Genomic DNA, 23,825 nt, shown 5'->3' with positions numbered 1-23,825 from the left:
CTGGTATTTGTTTATATCAGGTTACAACAAGCATGTTGTTTACATAAATGTTTATACTGATAAGCGGCGGCATCCGTTTGTGTGACGTCATCCCCCCTCCCCCGCGTGACGTCATACCCCCCGTGACGTCATACCCCTCCCCGCAAATACCCCCCGCCCCTCACTCCCCCTTCGGAGCCCCGTAGTCAGAACCACTCTCCTATTCCTACTTACGTCTGAATTTTCTCCCATATTTATCTTTAATGGCCGTTTGTCACTTCTTCTTCTTCTTCTTTTTCTTGTAAACATATCGACTTTCTGCTGATTAATATCTCGCTGCGCTTACTTCGTATTGCAAGAGTAACTTCCACTATCAGTACATATCTTGACAGTTCACGTGATGTGACAGTTCTCGATTTTGACATCAAAGAATTTTGCGAAAATCTTATTGCAAATTGCATGTCAAAGGTTTTTTTATGCAAAGATCTTTGAATTATTTGTGGTAAGTGACTTTATTAATTAATTAATTATTCTATTATTAATATTACACACACACACACATACACACACACACACACACACACACAAAACATAGATCATTTACTAAATTTAACAAATATTACAAATATTGAAAAATTTATCGAACGTTATAAAGAGAAAAATATTGGAAGGATTCCACGAAATCCCGATGAGTTACATATTTGTTTAGAAAGTAAAAATTGGAATCAATTTTTACAAATAGATGAAGTACATATATTCGTTGTAGAATCTGTTATTAAAAATACAATAAAAGCAATTATTTTCATTAATAAAACTTTGTCAGATTTAATTTTAAATAATCTGAAAAAAAATTAGTAATTTTTGTAGATAGAACTTTTGTCACGGTACACCAACTAAAAAATTCTAATTGTCAGTTGTGGACAATTGTAATAAGACGTGATAATAGAGTATATAAAACAATTATTCCTTAATTTATTTTTTAAGCAATTAGTTCATTTAATCACAGCAGGCATATTATATTTTATGTAAATATAAATTAGGTATAAATTTATTTAGGTATAAATCATTCAAAATTTTACAGACACTTCCAAATGTATGCCATAATGGAAGGTCGTACAAGATTACATTAATGAATTAAATAAACTTATAAATATTTCGAAAATAAAATGACATAGCAATGTCAGATTTTGAAAAGGCTGAACAAAAGTTTTGCGTACAGTTCTCGCTAAAATGTTATTGGTTATTACTTTCATTACAGTCAGTCAGGTAATAAAAAATAATAGTACACTTAATTGACAAAAAATGCAAGTCAATTTTAATCGTATTAATTTCTTATTATAGGTGTTAGTACACAATGATGAAAAACATGGCATATTAAAAAATGACAAAAATAATGTAGGTTGGGATGGTATAAAATTACTGATCTCTATAGTTTTTTTATCACATACATTAAGAAGAAGGCTTCAAAATAATATCTACATTTATTTTCAAGAATTGCATGCTTTTTGCAGTCCTTTTTCCACTATTATGAAGAAACATAGCTAAACAACTTTAAGTCTGATTGTTTTTGTATTTTTAAGCAAATACACAGGACTAATAATGTCTCCGAAAAGCACAATCAAGAACTTCGATTAAATCTAAAAAAACACACAACAATTGTAAAATTTTTAGATATATGCATTGTAAACGTCTTATTTTTCAAATATGTTTTCCACTTTATACTTAGTATTTTTTAAATGCAATTATTTACAGTTTTTGAGGATCAGAAGCGTATACGCAATTTTAGAAGGAACCCGAAATTTTGGGTAGGCACAGAAAGAAAGAGCCTGAAGGAAAGAGAAGAAAAAATATTAAAAATTTGGGATGAAATAGAAAATAATGAAGATTTAGATCTTCTATCAATTTTGTATCAATTATCCCAATTAGTTGGAAAATAAAAATTTATAAATAAATACTTACATAATTTTAATAAAAATTTTAAACATTTTAATTTTTTGGACATAGTAACCTTAGGATTGGGCAGCCTAATTCGACAGCAAATTGTCCGTTTGTTCCAGGTTGTTAACATTTTGCAAGCAAATTAACTGCAAAGCTAGCTGGAACAAAAAAATTAATTCGAGATAAGAATCGACACATGATCAATTATGAAAAGCACATAGGATACATAATTTCATTTTAAACTCTCTGTGCTATCTGTGATCTCTTCTAGTTTAAACAATGTCGGTACATTGCTGGCACAAACAGCACATATGCTTTGTAGTACAAACAATTTCGACAAACCTGCTCTCAGTTTGTTGTATCAATGGCTACGTTCAGAAAACACAACCGTTGCACAACAGTTGAGTAATTCGCTAATATAATTGGTCTAAATTTAGAGATCTAATAGTAAGGACCAATAATCACTGACCGCTCACTGATCACTTGTGTTTTCTGAATGTAACCACCCTCTTACTGCACTGTTGATAAATCTACTTGATGTTACAATATAATTTCAACTTTTTTGCTTACAATTTTGACATACTCGAGGAAGTAGCAGGCTTAGAATTTGACAGCTTTACTCAACAAGGAATTGTTCTCTGGTGATCTAGCTGTCAACATTCTACGATTGGCTAAGAAGCTGAAACAAAAAAATTAATTCAAGAAAAGAATCGGTTCATGTACAAAAAGCACATATAGAATACATAATCTCCTATAAAGATATTAGCTACTTATCTGATATATATTTGTCTATTCTCTATTTATTTCTTTCCCTCTTCCTTCTTCATGCTTCTATTTTATTTTGCACAGATTTTGTTTCTCGGCGGACAATGATTTTAATACGGATAATCAGATTTCAATCATAAATCTTGTCTGTCAAGGCAGGTCAAAGAAATTGAAAATTATTTTATTAGTAATTAATTTAATATAATATAAATATAATTTAATATAGTTTAATATTAATATATTAATATATTATATAATAATTTAATTTCTAACATATAAATATATCAAACATTTGATCTTGTTCACCTCTATGTATTTTATTTTTAATTGTGTAACATTTATTTCAAATAAATGTCATAATTTATTTACTTGGTATTTATTATTTGACACATACGCGCGCACATATGTCAAAGCGACTCTGCAAACTCGGATTTACTACTTCGACAGTGTTACTAACCTGCGAAAATGAAAAATTGTATTGCCTAGAGAATTTTGCTGGTACCAACATTTTCTTATCTAGTTTTTCGGGAAAATGTCGTGTAACCAAACTACTCACCAATTTTATGTCGCTATTTGGTTAATGTGAAAATATTGGAAACGAACAGCGTGGAAAGTCGCAAATTCATGCGGTACTGTATAAGCGTGGTATTTAGACCGTGTCTAAAATACGTCTTAATGACGTCTTTATGTCCCGATTTTGGATGTGTGCTGTCTGGGAAAATAATCGTCAGATCATGACTGAAATATGACTTCGAAAGGACGTCATCATGACGTCAATTTTAGGTCATGTAAAAAAATGGTCATTTTGACGACATATGACCAGATATGACCATTTATTTCACGTAAAACATTGATATTATGTATCGTATTTATGAAACGTAAAGTAAATGACGTCCACGCTTGTACAGTACCACATAGGTTTGCAACTTTCCACGCTGTTTATTTCCAATATTTTTGCATTAACCAAATATCGACTTTAAAATGTGTGGATTAGGTTAGAAAAAATTACGGGGTGGGGATGCAGGGGGAGGGGCGGAGCCACTCCCCCGCCCACGCGTTCTCTGCACAACTCTTTGCGAATTTCCATGCGAAACGAGATTCTTATTATATACGTACTCATTTGAATTTGGCGCACTTCTGCCCAGAGCATCCCTAGCGGGAGGGTGCGGAAGGGGGGGGGGGCGAAGGCCCTACTTGCATTCCCTCCCTCCCGTGTGTGTGTGTGTGTGTGTGTGTGTGTGTGTTTGTTCTGTATACCACGCATTTTCTATACTTATTTTTTACGCTAATATTTTCTGAGATATATAATGAAAACTTTAAAAATTTTGATTTAAAAAATACTTTTTTTCTTTATAACAGCCAAAATAATAGGTGTACGTAAAAAATGTATATAAACTTTTTTGTAGAGCTTTTTGTGAGCTTAATTTTTTGTTTCAAACTTTTTTCTCTAAAATCAATATTTTCCGAGATATTTAGTAAGAACTGTAAAAACTTTGAAGGGGGCTGAGGGGCAAACGAGGCTTTGTCGCCAAAAATCCTTTTAGAGACTTCCCAGGTAGCAAGCCCACGTCATTTTGACGTCCCAAAATGGTCATATCTGGTCATATGTCGTCAAAATGACCATTTTTTTACATGACCTAAAATTGACGTCATGATGACGTCCTTTCGAAGTCATATTTCAGTCATGATCTGACGATTATTTTCCCAGACAACACACATCCAAAATCGGGACATAAAGACGTCATTAAGACGTATTTTAGACACGGTCTAAAGCGGTGTCTATACAATGAGATTTAAGGCGTAAGGCATAAGCATATTATATAAGCATATTGTATTCAACTTTAAGAGAACTTTTTTAAGAAAACATTTAGATATCTTGGAAATAATTTCAAAATGGTCAAATTAACGCTTCATTAATGGTCATTTGAACGCTTTAAAGTCTTAATGCTAAATAGATCGCAATTTCCATCAAATTATAAAGGTTATGGAAAAAGTTAAATTTAACAATGAAATTAATAAGTAAATAAGTTAATGCTATTTATTTTTAATGTTTTGCAAAATTTAATTGCTTTTATAAAAAATAATATAATTGCGACAGTTTATAACATATAGGTATATGTAGACAATAACAAAAGTACTTATATCGATGATTCAAACTGGCGTAGCAGATAGAGTACAAGATTTGTAATCCTAAGGTCCCGGATTCAAAACCTATCAGCGGCAAGTAAGAATAAAATAAAATAATATAATTTAAATTTAATTAATTAATAAAAATTTGTCCCAAATTTGGTATGTACTGTTGATAAAAATAATTTAAAAAAATGAAATTTTTATATTATTTTTTAATCTCTAGTTGCATTTTAAAGATATCCGATTTAAGAAATCTTTTAGATATTAGTTTCATGATATCTTTCTGTTCTAAAAAAACGACGCATTGGTTAACATTCTGACATTATGTTATCTTTTAGAAGTCTCTTTATGTTATCATTTTCAGAAACAGGATATCTTTTAGAGATCTTTTTGACAACATATTGTTGACGTCATTCTATGACGTCATAATACGGTACATTTCATGACGTCAGGAATTTGTGACATTTGACCGTCATTTTAACGTCATAAGGGCGTCATTTCGTGACGTCAAGAATAGTCAGTAAATGACCATTTTGGGACGTCAAAATGACGTGAGCTTGCTACCTGGGTTTCTTCTCTAATCAAGGGTGAGCTTTGGTTAAAATTTCAGCGCGATCGGAGGATTACCCTTTTCGGAACTTTATCCGTATTATTTTTGCTTAGCATTAACAGGCTCTTTATATTTGTTTGTTTTATTATAATAAAAGAATATTTAAAAATTTTGAAAATTTGTCCATTTTGTAAGATATGAATAAAGTAAAAGTACTTATGACGGAACAAATATTAAAAATAGCGGTTTGAGATTTCCATAAAATGTAAATAACTGAGTACATTGATGTTAGAAATATTAAAGAGATGCTGGAGTGACGGCCGAACTCCGACGGTCCTGCCCCGCCACCTAGACGGAACTAAAAATGTCAATAAAATTGATATGAATTTTTGATCAAAATGTCGATAATGTTAACATCCTTAATTTCGTACATTATCATCTAAGTTCTGCTTCTTGCATTTATCATGTTAGGATGTAACATGGTAATGCAGAATTAAAAAGTCATGTACAGGATGTTCCACTTGAATAATTCAAGTTGGATTGTCCCACTAGTCCAGTCAAATTAGCTGGAAAAAGGCCAAAATTTGAACTAATTGTAAGTGGCACTTTCTCTTCACCAAAATGTTCGGAAGGTGATAGAAATAAAATGTGTGTGTTTGAGACTCGCAACTAGTTTCGGAAAATTGTAAAAAAAGTCATAAAGGTGCGAAAAACAGGTTTTTTGCATGTGCAGCAAAACGTAAACGTTTTACAAAAAAAAAGTTTCAAAAAAAAAATAAAAAATAAATTTTTAGAAATGCAATTAAAAAACTACAAAGACTGAAATTAAAAGATAACATAAAAAACTATAAAATTTAAACAAAATAAAAGTTACAAAAAAGTTAATAATAAAGTGAAAAATAAAAAAAATAATTTTAATAAGTACAAATATTTTAGAAAATAAACAAAATAACACTAAAAAATATTTTTTAATAAAGATGTTGGAATAATGTGAAGGGCGACACTAACGCTCGTCCAACCTTTGTTACTAGTTGGCCTATCTATGTTTCTTTTCTATGGCTATACCACGTGCTTCTTTGTTCCTCGCTTACTTCTTTTCGAGCCTTGCGCTGAGACACATCATAAACTTAAGATCTGCGAAACAACCGACTACGAGTACGAAGAACATAGTATACTGAATAATAAATTGTGTATCAACATTTTATTACACACAAACCTAAACCTAAAATGACAACAAAAGATATAAAGATATATTAAAAAAATAAAAAAGTTATAGAAATGGAAGCTTGAAAAAGTTTGAAATAATTATAAATAATTTAATTATCATATATTATAACATACAATAAATTATTATATTAATATTAATTACATAAAAATTATTAATAATATAATGTAAAATGTAATTAATATTAATAAAATGTATAATCAAAAATACATAAAAATACTTTAAAATTAAATTAACTTAATTTTTATTATGTAACTAGAACATTGAGATAAGTAAATTAAAAACTTAAATTATAAAAATTATATTAATTAAACATTTTAAAAAAGCAATTGCAAAATGCCATGCCAAATTAATTATCAATCAAAAATGAACTATTTAAAAAATGCGCGTGCGCGTAAAGAAGATATATAGGGTAAGTTAGGATATGATGGCCATACAGACAAGATGGCCAATAGTTATAATTTCTCCAATAATTGCTAAATAATGTGTTCTCGTAATTATTTTCAAAGATAATCAATATTTACTCTAGTTTATGTGCATATACTATTCGAAATAATGATATTGTGGATGTCACATCATGTTTTTTCTTTTAACTGCCTGCAAAGTTTTTCACGTGTTCATTAGAAATTGCCACAATGTCGAATAAATTACAGTTGTGCTGTCGCAATGAACATTACTCACGTAACAAAATATGTAAATTGCAGGATAATGAAAATGCAAATTAAAAAATAATGCATTACTTAATAATTTTTTAATGAATAATTATTTCTTTACTCATTACTTATTTCAAAAGTAATGCGTAATGAAAAAAATCGCATTACTCATTTCAAAAGTAATGCGTAATTAAGGATCTTCGCATTAGTTATTAAAAAAAATATTTTTTAATAAAACCGTAATGCATTACAAAAAGTAATGCATTATTTAAAACCCTGTCAATTCGTGACCACATAATTTGAATTTTGTGTTACATTTTATTTTTGATTCGGTTTAAGTCAAGTGCATGCTCATCATTTCATATTGAATAAATGTATGAAAAATATCCGAAAATGTAGTTTACGGTTAGAATCATTGTTAATTATTATTCGATCTAATTGAACTCGGTCTGCAAAATATTTTAATACCGAATTAATTATTTAAAAAATAATGCGTAATAGGAATCCCACCAAAATTACCTTTTTAAAAAAAGGTATAAAAAGCGCCAAGTATACGCGCGCGAAGAAACATCGTCAAAAATGTATTTTTGTACAAAACAACTTAGATTTAACATTACAAAATGTCTGTACAATACAAATTATAACAAAATACTTTTTTTAAAAAAATACAAAATAATTTGGCATTATAAATGTGTGAAATTTTAACAAAATTATCTTATAAAAAAAAAATATTTTCCCTACAAAAGAAATAATATGAAGAAAATGCGCCAACTAAAAAAATGGATGTTTATACGAACTAGAACATCTACTTTATTATTATTATTCTTTGACTGGCGTTTATAGTTTGGTTTTTTATTAAGCCCATATGAGACTAGAGATTGATATTGGGATTGAATTGAATGAAATGTAACCAATCACAGGTACAAATATTCTTTAACTTTGCTTTGGTTGGTCTAATTTCAATTTAATCTCAATCTTAATCTGTAGTCTGATATGGCTTAAAATTGTTTTAAGTTTGTCTTTAGATACAATTTCATTGAAAATGAAGTATTTAACAATAACCTTAAGATTTTAAATATAAGATTAAACTATAAATATCAGTCTTTTATATTAAATTATTGGCTGTTGTGCGCCGATACAAGGCTGTTGCGCGCTTTTAAAAAACAAAAAAAAAAACAAAAAAATATTTTCTCTACAAAAAAAAATGATATAAAGGAAATGCGCCAACTATAAAAATAGATGTTTATACGAATTCTTTGGCTGGCATTTATAGTTTGATTTTTTATTAAGCCCGTATCAGATTAGAGATTGATATTGGGATTGAATTGAATGAAATGTAACCAATCACAGGAACAAAACAAATAATCTTTAACTTTGCTTTGATTGGTTAAATTCCAATTCAATCTCAATCTCAATTTCTAGTTTGATATAACTTAAGATTGTTTGAAGTTTTCTTTAGATACAATTTCATTAAGAATGAAGTATTTAACGATAAACTTAAGATCTTAAATATAAGATCAAACTATAAATATCAGCCTTTTATATTAAATTATTGGCTGCTGTGCGCCAATACGAGACTGCTGCGCGCCTGTAAAAAACAAAATTGTCAGGAAGCATATCAGCAAGAAATAAAGGAGATAATATTGAGCTGGCAAATAAGTATTTTAATACAAATAAATCACAAATATTACAAATAAATATTTTAATATAAATAAATATTTTACTACAAAGCAGCGCCAAGTTTTTGTAGTAAAATATTTATTTATATTAAAATATTTATTTGTAATATTTGTGATTTATTTGTATTAAAATACTTATTTGCCAGCTCAATATTATCTCCTTTATTTCTTGCTGATATGCTTCCTGACAATTTTGTTTTTTACAGGCGCGCAGCAGTCTCGTATTGGCGCACAGCAGCCAATAATTTAATATAAAAGGCTGATATTTATAGTTTGATCTTATATTTAAGATCTTAAGTTTATCGTTAAATACTTCATTCTTAATGAAATTGTATCTAAAGACAAACTTAAAACAATTTTAAGCCATATCAGACTACAGATTAAGATTGAGATTAAATTGAAATTAGACCAACCAAAGCAAAGTTAAAGAATATTTGTACCTGTGATTGGTTACATTTCATTCAATTCAATCCCAATATCAATCTCTAGTCTCATATGGGCTTAATAAAAAACCAAACTATAAACGCCAGTCAAAGAATAATAATAATAAAGTAGATGTTCTAGTTCGTATAAACATTCATTTTTTTAATTGGCGCATTTTCTTCATATTATTTCTTTTGTAGGGAAAATATTTTTTTTTTATAAGATGATTTTGTTAAAATTTCACACATTTATAATGCCAAATTATTTTGTATTTTTTTAAAAAAAGTATTTTGTTATATTTTGTATTGTACAGACATTTTGTAATGTTAAATCTAAGTTGTTTTGTACAAAAATACATTTTTGAGGATGTTTCTTCGCGCGCGTATACTTGGCGCTTTTTGTACCTTTTTTTAAAATGGTAATTTTGGTGGGATTTCACTCATTTTGTAGTGTAAGCTATCTCATTTCTTTTTATTATAATATATATGGAGATTCTTAAAACAATTTGAAAGTCAGTACCAAATTAAAGATGAAGATTGAAATTGAATTGAAATTTAATATATTGGTTTTGTTTTTTCTGCTTACATTTCAATTCAATCTCAACTTCAATCTCCAATCTGATATGGGCTTAATGGAAGCTTAAATTATGAATGTCAGCCAAAGTATGATAATAAAATAATAAGTAGGTGTTCTAATTCGTATAAAAATTTTAGCGCATTTTTCTGTATTATTACTTTTGTAAAAAGAATAATTTTTTTGTTTTTTATAAAGTTTATAAAATAATTTTGTTATGACAACATATTATAGTGTTAAATTATTTTATACAAGAATTTATTTTTGTGCACATATATTAATATGAAAACGTCTTCATCTTTGTTTTCTATTATTTTGCTTAATAAATATAAATGTTATAACCAGATCAATTAGGGTCTATGTAATTTTTCAATATGATTATTTTTATCAACTTTTTGTAAGAAAAGTACATAAAGATCTTTGGCACCTCTGGGCCAGCGGCTTTTTTTAATTCGCGCATCATCAATTTCAATCCAAATATTGGATGATCCTTCTCTACATATATTTGTATAATGTCCTTCTTCAATACATAAACCACTATGAAATATAGCATTCATTACTTTATACGATTGTCCAGCTATTAATACTTTAGTCGTAGGAATAGAAGATATATTAAAATTACGTATTGCTTTCACTACTTTACCTTCTTGTAATGAAAATAATGCTAAATGAATAATAATTATATCATTCGTCAATGTAAGTTTATTTTTAAACAATATATCATTTCCTGAACAATGTTCACATAACCCTTTATCTGATCGACACCAATGTGAAAATGTAACATGTAATAAATCGTTAAGATTATAGCTCTTTTTTTTCAAATTGTTAATAGATATTGAAATAACTAAATTATTATAACTGATTGTTTTAGTAATATTACAAGAATTACATCGAGTAGTAGAAGTTATTTGATGTTCTACTGATTGTCTTATACTGTCATAATTTGTACACAAAACTGTAAAAAACTCGAGTGCATCTCGTTTTACGTTCATTGAAAATAATTCTCCTAAATATTGTCGAACATCATTCAAATGTATTCAAATTACGCATTCCATATTCATATCGATGCATTAACATACGTAAAACATTTGATTTGTCACAATTAGACAATTGCTTTCTAATAGCACATAAATGCAATAGACATTGTATAACTGCATTAGCGTAACATGATACATTGTCTGTATTTTGAAAACCACGTAAAATCCAAGTAGTATTTATTTGTAATGTTTGATTTTGACCATTCTCCTGAACACAAGCGATTACTTTCGACAATGTCCATGGAATATCTTTCACTTTGCAGTGACGTTCTTTTGAAACAGAAATTGTTTCTACTTCTGGTTTGTACTTATATCTTAGCCGATTATATTCGTCAATAGCTTTCTATCAGCTGTCACTGAAGAAGGATCAAAGTTAATGAGATGCAACCCTTTTAGAGACGTTACTCGTGACAATGCAACGTAAACTTGACCACAATTAAATATAGAGTTGTCTACATCCATAACGGCACTTTGTAAGCTCAATCCTTGACATTTATGAATGGTTATTCCATAACTTACACACAGTGGAAATTGTTTTCTGATAACAAAAGCATTATCAACCACTTTAAATTTGACGCTCACTCTTTCAATTAAATATTCTAATCCTGATGGCAAAAGAAGTTTAATTTTTTCTACATAACCAGTAGACGTATCTTGTACCACCGAGACTACTTTAGCTATTGTACCATTCACAAGACCCAAAGTAGCATCAATATTACGTCTTATCATAACTTTTGCTCCAATCTTAATTACAATTTCTTTTGAAAGTCCAGCAGTTTTGGAATTATCATCATCATTATTTGACAACACTTTTAAAACTTTTTTTTTTACATATGGAGTACAGTTAATTGTATCTTCGGCAATTAGTAATATCTCTTTCGAAACAATACGATTTAACATAGCTGTATTAAGAACTTCACACATATCACGAGTAGGTAATAAACAAACAGTGTCCGATGGCAAATTGTCCATAAAATCACATATTTCCTTTAATCTCGATTCCATAGAATTACCTTTAAAAGATATTTTTCTACTTTCAAGATTGGCACAATCAGACCTTGTCAATGAACCGATACGAATTTTCGACAACAATTGTCGATAAGTATCATCCTCTTGCTGACGCATATTAATCGTCAATTCATCATAATGAAATAATGTAGTCCACAAATTAACGGTAATTAAAGAACCAACACATGTCTTAACTTTGTCATTAGATAATTGCACAAAAACAGGATCCTCACGTACGGGAGGTAATTGAAGCAAATCGCCAAATAAAAGAATGTGTTTTCGACCGAACCAACCCTCTTCAACATCATTAGTATCAAATATTTCACTCAATCGAAGATGTATATACATTAAAGTCAAATTCGATATCATTGACACTTCATCAATTACAAAAAGAACAACATCTTTGAGCTCTGCACGTAAAACTTTTAAAACATGATTAGCCAATGGTTTATACTTTGAAGTCTGACCGTGTTCAACAAGTAATTGGAGCAATCTGTGAACTGTCAAACCATCAATATTAAACGCTGCTATACCAGTAGGTGCCGCTAGAGCAGTATCTTTGTTAAGATTTTGTTTTATCCAGCATTTAATTGTTTTAATTAAGAAACTTTTTCCAGTTCCACCTTCTCCACTAACATATAATCGTAATATTGAATTCCCCAACCTTACAGTATCAATAACTCTATCGAATACTCTTTTTTGATCCGAATTTAATTTTGTTATCATTTCAGAAACATCGATTTTCTCATCTATTTTATCACCAAGATCTCTAAAATCTTGCATCGCTTCACCAGCTTCTATATTTTGAACACCTATCGGATTATCAAGGTCATCCTGAGACACATTTTTTTGTAATTTTTTATCTTCTTGTCGAACCAACTCTTTTGCATTTTCAAATGCTTTTTGCAACTCTTGTATCTTTTCGTGGTATTGCAATGCCTCCGTAAGATGTAACTTTTCTTTTTCAAATGCTTGCGCATATGTATTACAATCATCTCTAAGATCCTCTAAATTTCGCCATGGTTTAAACATAAGCAATAAAGAAAAGAAACATTCTTCCGGTCGTGTTTCAACATTGTATTTATAGTGATTAATAAGACATGCGCGTCGTCGCCGTTTAAGATAATGACTATTATTTATTTTATAATATTCAACATTGTTACTTCGCGGTTCGATCGTCGTAATATCATACCATTGTACGAATTCATAAAGAGATACAGACTCCAATTCTTGCGATCTATTTGGATAATAATCATCTATTACAGATGGACAAAATATATCTGTAGATTCACCATCAAGAGTTTCAATTTCTTTACGACTTTTTAATTTCCGCTGTCGTATGCGATTAACGTTTAACCATTTAATAGATTTAGAAACTTCTTCTATAGAGGATTCACCGAAAATCGGTGCATCTTTAATCCAAACTAACAAATGAAAATGTTGTATGCCTCTACCTTGATATTCTCGTCGCCAAAAATAGTGCGTTACTTCACCAATTGGACAATCTTTGGAACAAATAAAATCTATCATTGCTCGAAATTTATTATCAAAAAATCTCGACGTTGATACAGGATCTTTAGCAACAAGTTCACTGGTACTGAACGAAGAGTTTTGCCATCCATTAACTTCACGAATATAATCACCTAAATCGTCCCATAACCATTCACTAGGACTTAACGTTAAACCATGTTGCAGGTCCATAATGTCTGGTCATACAATCTAAATCATTTCTTGGTTGACGGCAATATTGCTCAGTATTTCGAAGTGAAGAAAATATAGTATTTAAATTGGATTCCAACGCATCTTTAGACATAGCATCTAAGTATTCTGCAGCTGTATAACGACTTCGTGGATCAGTTATATTCATTTTATGATAAATTCCACGACTTAACTGACGAATATTCGCTTTATTTAACAAATAGAATAAATATTGTTGATTTAATCTAAATCGTGGATGCCTAGACGTTAAACGACATTTAATAAATTCATGCTCTTGAAGTTTGACCGGTCTTTTTTCATCACATTGTCCATTCGAACCGAATGGATATAAATCTGGAAAACACATCAAATCCAAATTCTTTTCACGATTATCCAAAGATGAATCTTGAATTTTTAACATTTGATACAAGGCAGTCGCAGTTTTATTTTCTTTTTTTTCATACAATGGATATATAGTATATTGCTCGTAGTAACTGTCACTTTCATCTTTTTGAGTTAACATAGCCTCACGCTGATGCAATGTAACTTCCACGTGATCTGTTATCTCTTGCATTTGTAAATCTGAATTATTTAACGGTTTACATTCTTCATTAAATAAAACTTCTGTATCATTTTTTGTTTCTTGAATATAAAATTCTGCATTATTAAGATTTCCTAAATTTAATTTATTGTGAGTATTGGGCAATACAATACCAGAATATAAGAAATTATTAATTCTCAACCATTTTAAAGCTTCATATATTTTTTTAAGATCCACTAAATCTTCCCAGATGATTTTTGATTTGGTTGGAATATTTCGTACCAAAATACATAGTTCATGATTTAAATTTATTGGATCAGTTTTAGAACATAATTTATCAAAAGTCTCCTGTAAGGGAAGTGGTAAATGAAAAGTTGTACCTTTAACATTCTGTATTTTTCGTCTCTCAGGAATTTTTTTATTAAAAACTGTTCCCATTTTAACTACAGTTTGAAAAGCTTTAGGTCTCTGTATAAGCATTTTCTCAAATTGATTAAGGGACGATATTACCTCCGGTACATCATTAGCGAAGAGATTATTCAAAATGCAATAAGCAGGCAACAAACCGCTACGAAATTTTTTATCACAATAATGACATATATATTGCGGATTAATATTTTGTTGCTCTACGTATGCCATTAAATCTTTCCAAATTGGATTTTTTCTACGTGTCTGAAGTTTACTAATTTTAGAAACATTTTTTTATAACAAAGTCTCTCACATGACACACAAATATACCGCGATGTGTCCAATGAACGTTTTTTCAATGCTATAAACGCATTATGATATTTAGAAATAATATCATCATCACTTAAAATTGTATCAGTTTGCTGATGCTTGTACATATCTGCTTTCTCTTGTACTGAAGTTATAATTTGTTTTAATTTATCAACCTCACCAGAAGTTAAAGCTTCATCCAGCTCTAACATTTTTTTATAAAAGCTGTAAAGTTGATAAAGCAAACGTCTAATATTTCTTACTTTTGGGAAATGAGGTGATAATAATTGCATTGAAATAGACATAGCTTTACAAAGATTTAAATCAATATAACAACTATGTGCATGGCCCTTCTTAGCATTACCTAATTTCTTATCAAAAATTGTCACAGTGCATTCATAAATTTTTTGCATTAATTCTGGTATTTTTTTTAAAGTACATTTATTTATAGCTTGTAGGAATTTTTGATATCGATCAATTAGAAACGGATTCTTAACTTTACATAAAATACTGCACGACCACGATTTTTTTGCTCGTGCTTCTATTAAAGGTAACGCATTAACAATTTGTCCTCTTCTATTTAATATTAAAGGTTCACTTATATTGACTTCGGATGAAGTTATATTATGATACATGGAATCTGTGAAATAATTCTCGGACGAAGCTGTATGTCTAGATATATCACATAACGCACTTAATTTATCATCAACTGTAGAATATTCTGCAGCAACAGTTAAACATGTTTCCGATTTATTTTTAAGCAGACTTAGCGTTTTATATATATTACGAATATAATTATTTCTAATAATGAAACACCAGCGTACAATTTGTTCTGTTTTTAGTCGTTCTTCAATATAACCTTTACTACAATCTGTAATTTTTTGTACATGTAAAATATTTTTAACTAATGTGTCAAAAGAACTGGGAATTTTTATAAAATTTGTTGATCGAAATTTTGAATACTTTTTATTAACATTTTTGGCAATATTGTAATTTTTCTCTGCAAATGTGGACTCAGATTTTCTTTTCTGATAATATCGCTTATTGTAAAGCCACTTACGATCAGAAGCTAATTCTTTTTGTCTTTCTCGTTCACGCTCAGAATTGATAAAATAACGTATTCGTTTTTGTACACGTTGTTTTTCTAAAGTCTTTTTGTAGTGACATCGTTTTTTAATACGATTATTTTCTAAATGTTTTTTATAACGTTCTACTTTTTTAGCGCGATTATTTTGTAAGTCTCGTTTATATCGTTGGACTTGTTTAGCGCGATTATTTTGTAAGTCTCGTTTGTATCGTTGTAGCTGTTTAGCGCGATTATTTTCTAAATTCCGTTCATATTGACATCGCTTTTTAGCACGATTATTCTCTAAATCCTGTTGATATAGTCTTCGTTTTTTAGCACGATTAGTGTCTAAATCCTGTTGATATCGGAGCCGCTTTTTAACACGATAACTTTCTATTTTTTCACCATAATGCGCTTGGTTATTACTATGTTTATTGTTTTCTTGCTGATATGTTTATTTTTATTAATATGCCCTAATTCAAAATTATATTCCGAATATTTATTTTTATTTTCTGCATTTGTATTTTGAATGTTTATTTTTTCTTGCTTATTATCACTACATTACTATTAATAGTATTATTCATCTCATGATAAATATTTTCAATATACAATTCACTTTCTAATCCTTTATCAATTTTTTCAACATAAATATCATTTATTATTGATTGTACTTTTTTTTCTTTTAAACTTTGCGTTTTTATTAAATCGTTATTTAATTTTTCCTTGGTTTGCCGGGAATCATAATTTTTTTGAAATTGATTTAATTCTAGAGGAAAGTGCTTAATTTTATTGGATTCAAACATTTGTATTAAATGCGAACGCATTAAGTTAACGTCATATCTTACATTTTCTGGTTTAGTGTTAAAAAATAGCGAAACAGCAAATGCTATGGCAAAAACACCACAATCATGCGTATTCGGTTGTTCTTGCACAAAAGGAAATTTTACAGGACACTTAATAAAATCATACGTTGGAAATAATTTGTCCAAAAATTGTTTCTGACAGTCACTTAACATTTTTGAATTAAAAGAATCATAAATATATATATCCTTTGTATCATAATAACAACATGTCCAATGTAGTCCCAACCTCGTAACAGGTAATATCTGTATATGTCTTTTATTGGTTGGTATTGGTTGCACTCTATCTATTGTTTGTACTCGCCATGTTCCAACAGGTCTATAAGCTGAATACTTTTCTAAGAGATGATTAAAATGATCCATGTGCAGATCATTTAACCATTCACCTTGAGCAATAATACTCTTTTGTTCTGACGACAGCGTCATTTCTCGACGTTTCTTTTTATTGACTTCAAAATCGTTTTTATTTTGTAGATGATTATTAGCAAATTTATTTTCTATATCTTTGTTTACTTCGTAAATTTTCACGTTATTTTTATATTTATTATTAGAATCAGTATTTTCTACGCACGATTCATTTTGAGATTTATCAAACTGCTCAATATTTTTTGATATTAATATGCTTGATAATTCTTTTTTAGTTTGTTGAGAATTGCAAATTTTTTTATTCAATTTCTGTGATTGCGTTTTTTCACTTTGACGTTTGGTACGTAAACGAAACGCTTCAGCCTCTTTTGCTCTTATTACTGCTAATGGAAGCACTGTCTGAGGCACACCATACTTTAAATCTTGAGGAAAGTGCTCAATCTTATTAAATTGAAAAAGGTCTAATAAGTGCAAGCGCATTTTGCTAATGTTGTATCTTACTTTTTCGGGTTTAATATTGAATAATAACGAAGTAGCAAAAGCTATTGCAAAAACCCCACAATCGTTACAGTTTGGTTGTTGTTGCACAATAGGAAATCTTATAGGCTTTTTATCAAAAGAATAAAATGGAAATAATCGTCTCAAAACTTGTTCATGACGTTTGTGCAACTTCTTTTTATTAGACGAATCAAAAATAAATGTTTTTTCTATCATAGTAACAACACACCCAATGTCCATTAACATTTAATAGCTCATGTAACTTATACAAATGTAATGAACTAGATTCACAAGTATCTAAATCAAAATCAGAACTATGTAAAATCTGTATATGTTTTTCATTTTCTGACATAGACGGTATTGTATTAGGAATATAAGTTTGCAACGTACTAACGGGTTTATAACTTGAATTACTTTTTAAAAGGTGATTAAAATGCTCCATGTGCATATCTTCTAACCACCCACCTTGAACAATAATACTTTTTTCTTCTGACGAGAGCATTATTTGTTCTTTTGTTTTTATGGACATTTTTATGTAAAATAATTGTTTATAATAAATAGAACAATTTTGTATTAACGCACAGTTTATTGAGGCGCACAGCAACGTTTTTATATACGCGCACAGCAGCCGTATTTATATAAACGCGCGAAGCAGCCGTTTTTACGCGCACAGCAACTGTTTTTATATACGCGCACAGTAGCCGTATTTATATAAACGCGCAAAGCAGCCGTTTTTATGCGCACAGCAACCGTTTTTATATACGCGCACAGCAGCCGTATTTATATAAACGCGCAAAGCAGCCGTTTTTATATACGCGCACAGCAGCCGTATTTATATAAACGCGCACAGCAGCCGTTTTTATATACGCGCACAGCAGCCGTTTTTATATACGCGCACAGCAGCCGTATTTATAAAAACACGCAAAGCAGCTGTATTATATATGTATAAAAAAGGAAAAATAAAAAAGGAAAATAAGGAGAAAAAATAAAGAGAAAAAGCCTTACCTCTCTTCTCTAAATCAGTAGATAATATAAGATTTATGTGACTAAAATAACACGTAAAAAAGAAATATTACATATAAAGCCTCATCTACAATAGCAGTAGTAGTAAAGTTGTAAGGTCATTGGCCTTATATTCATAGTCAAATCTTATTTTAAGATTGTCTCAAGCAATGTCTTAAAATGCTAATACGACTCTGTGATTGGTTGATGACATCTTAGACATCTTAGACAGTACTTAAGATAATTTTAAATATGAAACCCGACTATAAATATTGGAACATAAAAGCTTTATACTCATTGGCTGTCGCAAATTACAACTACCTTACCACTATAGCTATTATAGACGAGGCTTAACATAGCATCTCAAAAGTCTGACCCACCCCCTAAAGCTCGGAAACGGCTTTAAAACATGATGAACACGTGGACTTGACTTGGGCCGGTATTCATAGGCCGGTACCGGTATTAATAGTCAAATCTTATTTTAAAATCATTTCGAACAATATCTTAACATGCTAATACGGCTCTATAATTGGTTGATGGCATCTTAAGACAATACTTAAGATGATCTTAAATATAATGGCCTGTTCTTTTTCACTGCACTGCTGTACTCGTGCAATAAGTTAGAGTGAGAAAAAATATATTTGTCTTACTCTAACAGTGCAACAATGCAACGAAAAAGAACAAGCCACAAGATTCGACTATAGCCAATATTCATAAATGTCTTATTTTTAATTAAAATTGTCTTAAGTACTGCCTTAAGATGTCATCAACCAATCAAAGTATTAGAACGGAATTTATATCTTATTCAAGACCCATCTTAAGCACGATCTTGAGACGTCAATGCTGTTATTTCATTGGTTAAGTAAGTCTTAAGTCTGCTCGAAGCTAGACTTAAGACAATTCTTGAATCATAGGACGGAATTCATAGACCGATCTTAAGCTCAAGAATGGTCTTAAGTCTAGCTTCGAGTCGACTTAAGACTTACTTAACCAATGAAATAACAGCATTGACGTCTCAAGATCGTGCTTAAGATGGGTCTTAAGTAAAATTCGACAATGAATACCGGCCTTAAAATAAGACTCGAATATGAATACCGGGCTATGAATATCGGTCAGGTATTCAATAACGACAAGATTACAAGATCACCTTAATATTTATATATTACCATAACGTCCTCCTGACCTTGGCAACATCAAAGTCAAAATCATATTTTTTCCATTATTAATATCCTATCTACAATTTTCATCTGAAACATTTTTCCATATCTAAATCTAAAGCCATTTCCGAGACTTAGGAAATAAGTTAGTAGAGACGTTCTGTTTAAAAATAAAAATATTAATTTTTTTCCAGTTTACACTATTTTAATTATAACATAATATAAAAATCAAATAAAGGCAAACGAGCATTGAGAACGCAGTACTTATATCCATAAATATACTTATATTTTCATAATAACTCTTCAAAATTGACGAATTAGCTTTTTAATACAAAAGGTTCTATATTTCTAAAAAAATTATTATTGCTTTTCACATTTTTACTCCTTCAGAAATACAGAATCGACCACCTAAATCTATATTTAAATCCAAAAGTTTGATTATTTCAATCAGTAGTAGAACAAAAATATACATTGCAACGAATATGCTCAAATCATAAAATGTTAACATATTTAATTGTAAAAGCATTGTTAAAATTCGGATTGTCAGAATAAGTATAAACGTGTCAAAACCTATAAAAAATAACATAACCGTGTTTCACTTTTAATCGCGCCGCTTGCTTTTATCTAATTTTGTAAAATTCCAAGAGTCTATTTTAAAAATAATTATACATTTATTTTGATACTTACTAAAATATTATTTTCAATACTTTCTTCTCACCTTTGATTTAATAATAATCAAATTATATTGATAATCTGTATCAATAATAAAGACAAACCGCGGCCATAAACAATCTGTCAACAATAAAGACATCATCCAAACGGCTATAAAATTTCTAAAGCTGTGTTCGCAAACGCTAGAAATAAAAACCTTTGATTGGATAATTCTCTTATGCGTTATACATTAGGCTAACATTTCATGTATCGTACGACAAGTTAATTAGACTTTTCAATTGGCGATAAGATAGAGCATTTCTAGAAACTCGGAAATCTCTCTAATCTATGACCAATCGAAAACGTTCAACCAGTTGGTCGTACAACACATGAAATATTAGCTTTATGCGTTATGAAAAAATTTGTGCCGGGCGGGCCGGGCCCCAGAAAGTGAAAAGATGGCGGTTAATGAAGACGTAATGTAAGTACATCATATTGTTAATATTACAAATATTTAAGAAATATACACATCCTTAGATATCTATACTAAACTAAAGAATAAATTTATTTTCAGAATGATGGAGACGGACTTGTCCGGAGACGAGATAATTGCACATGCAGCTTCTGAAATAGAGAAGCTGCATGTGCAACAAACGACGAATATGCCGCCAACGGCGGCGGCGGTGGCAGGACCCTCGGCATTGGCTTCGCTACCACCACCACCACCGCCGCCGACGGCGCTGACGACGTCGGCCCCACTACCATCGCCGCCGTCGACATCGGCTCCACCATCGTCGCAGTCGCCGTCGACATCGGCCCTACCACCACCACCGCCGCCGACCTTACTATCAACAATACCGTTCCGCCGCCGCCACCGCCGATGGCGACGGCGGCGGCGGCGGCGGCGGCGGCGTCAGCCCCACCGATGTGGTGGGCCCCATGGATATGGCCGTGGGGAATTATATCACCGTCGACATCGGCCCCACTACCATCGCCGCCGTCGACATCGGCCCCACTACCATCACCACCACCACCATCACCATTATTGCCACAGCAATATACAAGACGTAAGTAAAAATAACTTTTAAGGTTATCAAAATTAAATTAGAAAGAGATGAATGAGCCACTACAAGGTATTAGTGTAGAAAACGTGTATTATCTTAGTGTGACATAAATAAAGTAGACGTTTCAGTCTGTCGTGTAAAAAGCAAACCTATAGTATGTATATTATATTAATTAGATGCGTATCATGTGTCGATTAAGAGAATACATTGTTTTTTGAATTCACGCTAAGATAACACATGTTTCAATTTTATTCTACGCCAAGACCTTGTAGTGGTTTTTTCGCCTCTTTTTAATTAAATTGATAAAAATATTAATATTTTATTAATGTTTTATTTTTTCTTTTTTACAGCTCCTCGCTGGCAACGTGGAAGTAAAAAATTCAAAAAAAGAGGCGGCGGGCAAAACCGCGGGAGAGGCCGTGGGAGAGGCCGTGGGAGAGGCCAAAACATATATATTACGTACCAGTAAAAAGTAAGTAATATAAGTAATACGAAAACAATATGAGGCTTGTTCTTCGTCGCTGCACTGCTCTCTGGTGCAATAAGTTAGAATGAGAAAAATTATTTGTCTTATTCTAACTTACTGCACCGGTGCAGCAGTGCAGCGACAAAGAACAGGCCTATAGAAACAACACGTCACAATAAACGTGTATAAAATAATAATATTTTATTTCGTTTCAGAGCACCTGTCCTGGGACAAAAACCTCGCGCGCGTACAGTTGGCGCGAGGCACTACCGTGCCTCTTGATATATTTTAATTAACAACTGTATATAATATTTTAAAATAAATATTAAGCATTCACATAAACACATCACTGTGCAGTTCTCAATTCACGCGGCCCGCATTTTCTTTTCCATAAGTAATATAGGGAACAAGAATAGCTATTGCGGCTACTCCAGTCCACAGGTCTGGCGCAAGGAGATGGATCTGAGTGTGCCATGTGCAACCTGGAGATACGCTTACTGGAGGGTGAGATTAGTATTAATAATTTGCAACATCAGTGAACGCGAGTCAAAGAATTTTGATCTGTTCGTGCATCCATGTGGCAGGAGTATTTTCATGGAGCATTGCAAGTAAGCTATCGAGAGCAGGTATACCTTGAAAGTCCTCTGTGAAGGGAAGATCAGACCTTTGAAGAAGAACAGCAGTTGCGGTACAATATTATATTTAGATAGCATACAGTTTTACAACCTAACTTAAAGAATACTGTCAAACGCGTTGCCTCAGCTATTTAGTATCATATTAAGAATAGAATCTCGCAGCAATAGATTAGTATATTTGATAAAAAACTGCACTCATTAACGATAATATATCACTTCTGTAAATCAGTGATCATAGTATGAATCTATTTCTACCTTTATTTCTGTATATATCTACTATATAATTTTTTTCACTTTCCTTTATTTAAAATTCTACAGTCTTAAATTCGATCCCCAGCTGTTCAACGTTGAATGATGGTACAGATTTAACTATGTAAGTACTTATATAGTTAAAGATATCTGTGTTTAAAAACAGTATCTAACAGTATAAATCTATCTTTCAGAGAGGTGGTGTTTCTGATGATTATGATAAACTTAATTCGGAGCATAAGCCAATATAAATTCTAAAAACATTGTTTAACGCCGCTTAGCTCACCACTGACTATGCTATTATAACGTTGGTTTACTTTGAACACTTACTTATGCAGAAAGAAGATGCTGTAGATGCTGCAATTCAATATAAATGTTTCTTCCAGTGTATATACCAAATTACTTATTACTCTCAAATGTAATTTTTATGGTAAAAAAATAATAGTTTAAAGTTAATAGCATTGATTGTATTAAATTAACATAATCCGAAGCATAAGCAGATGTATAAATTTATTAAGACATTGTTGTTTAACATGCCATTATTACTATTATTACATTATTATTATTTATTTTAGTTATATTATATGCCAAATATTATTTCTTGTTTTATTCAATATTTACAGTAAACTGAATGAAAAGTGAAATGAAATATAGTAGAAACAAAATCTATAGAAAGTAATATTTGACATATAAGTAAAATAAATAATAATGTAATAATAGTAATGTTGTAATGGCGGTGAGCTAAGCGGCGTTAAACAACAATGTCTGAATAAATTTATATATCTGCTTATGCTCTAGATTATGTTAACTAACTTTATACTAAAGAATTTTCATTATTATTATTTTCTTAAATCATATAAATCATATAAATTACATTTAAGAGTAAAAGTAAAAT

At 30.6% G+C, this 23,825-nt stretch overlaps 1 protein-coding gene across 1 annotated transcript; it reads left to right on the top strand.

Moving 5' to 3' along the window:
- The first annotated feature begins 21,327 nt into the window (after positions 1 to 21,327).
- Positions 21,328 to 22,383, top strand: LOC118647454 (PHD finger protein rhinoceros-like). The gene is made up of 3 exons (XM_036292439.1): positions 21,328 to 21,583; positions 21,931 to 22,052; positions 22,262 to 22,383. The coding sequence occupies exons 1-2, from the start codon at positions 21,397 to 21,399 to the stop codon at positions 22,047 to 22,049; spliced, it is 306 nt and encodes a 101-aa protein (XP_036148332.1). The 5' UTR covers positions 21,328 to 21,396; the 3' UTR covers positions 22,050 to 22,052; positions 22,262 to 22,383.
- Positions 22,384 to 23,825: the final 1,442 nt, after the last annotated feature.

Source organism: Monomorium pharaonis, chromosome 1, assembly GCF_013373865.1.
Source record: "Monomorium pharaonis isolate MP-MQ-018 chromosome 1, ASM1337386v2, whole genome shotgun sequence".
NCBI classification, from domain to species: Eukaryota; Metazoa; Arthropoda; class Insecta; order Hymenoptera; family Formicidae; genus Monomorium; species Monomorium pharaonis.
Note: the sequence above shows the minus strand (reverse complement) of the source record. Positions and strands in the feature narration are given on the sequence as shown.

What these genes read in the sequence shown, in the direction of transcription:
- LOC118647454 (XM_036292439.1), top strand. Translation starts at nt 21,397, where the DNA reads ATGGCGACGGCGGCGGCGGCGGCGGCGGCGGCGTCAGCCCCACCGATG. An exon ending in GCCACAGCAATATACAAGAC is followed by an intron (nt 21,584 to 21,930) that starts GTAAGTAAAAAT and finishes TCTTTTTTACAG; the next exon opens with CTCCTCGCTGGCAACGTGGA.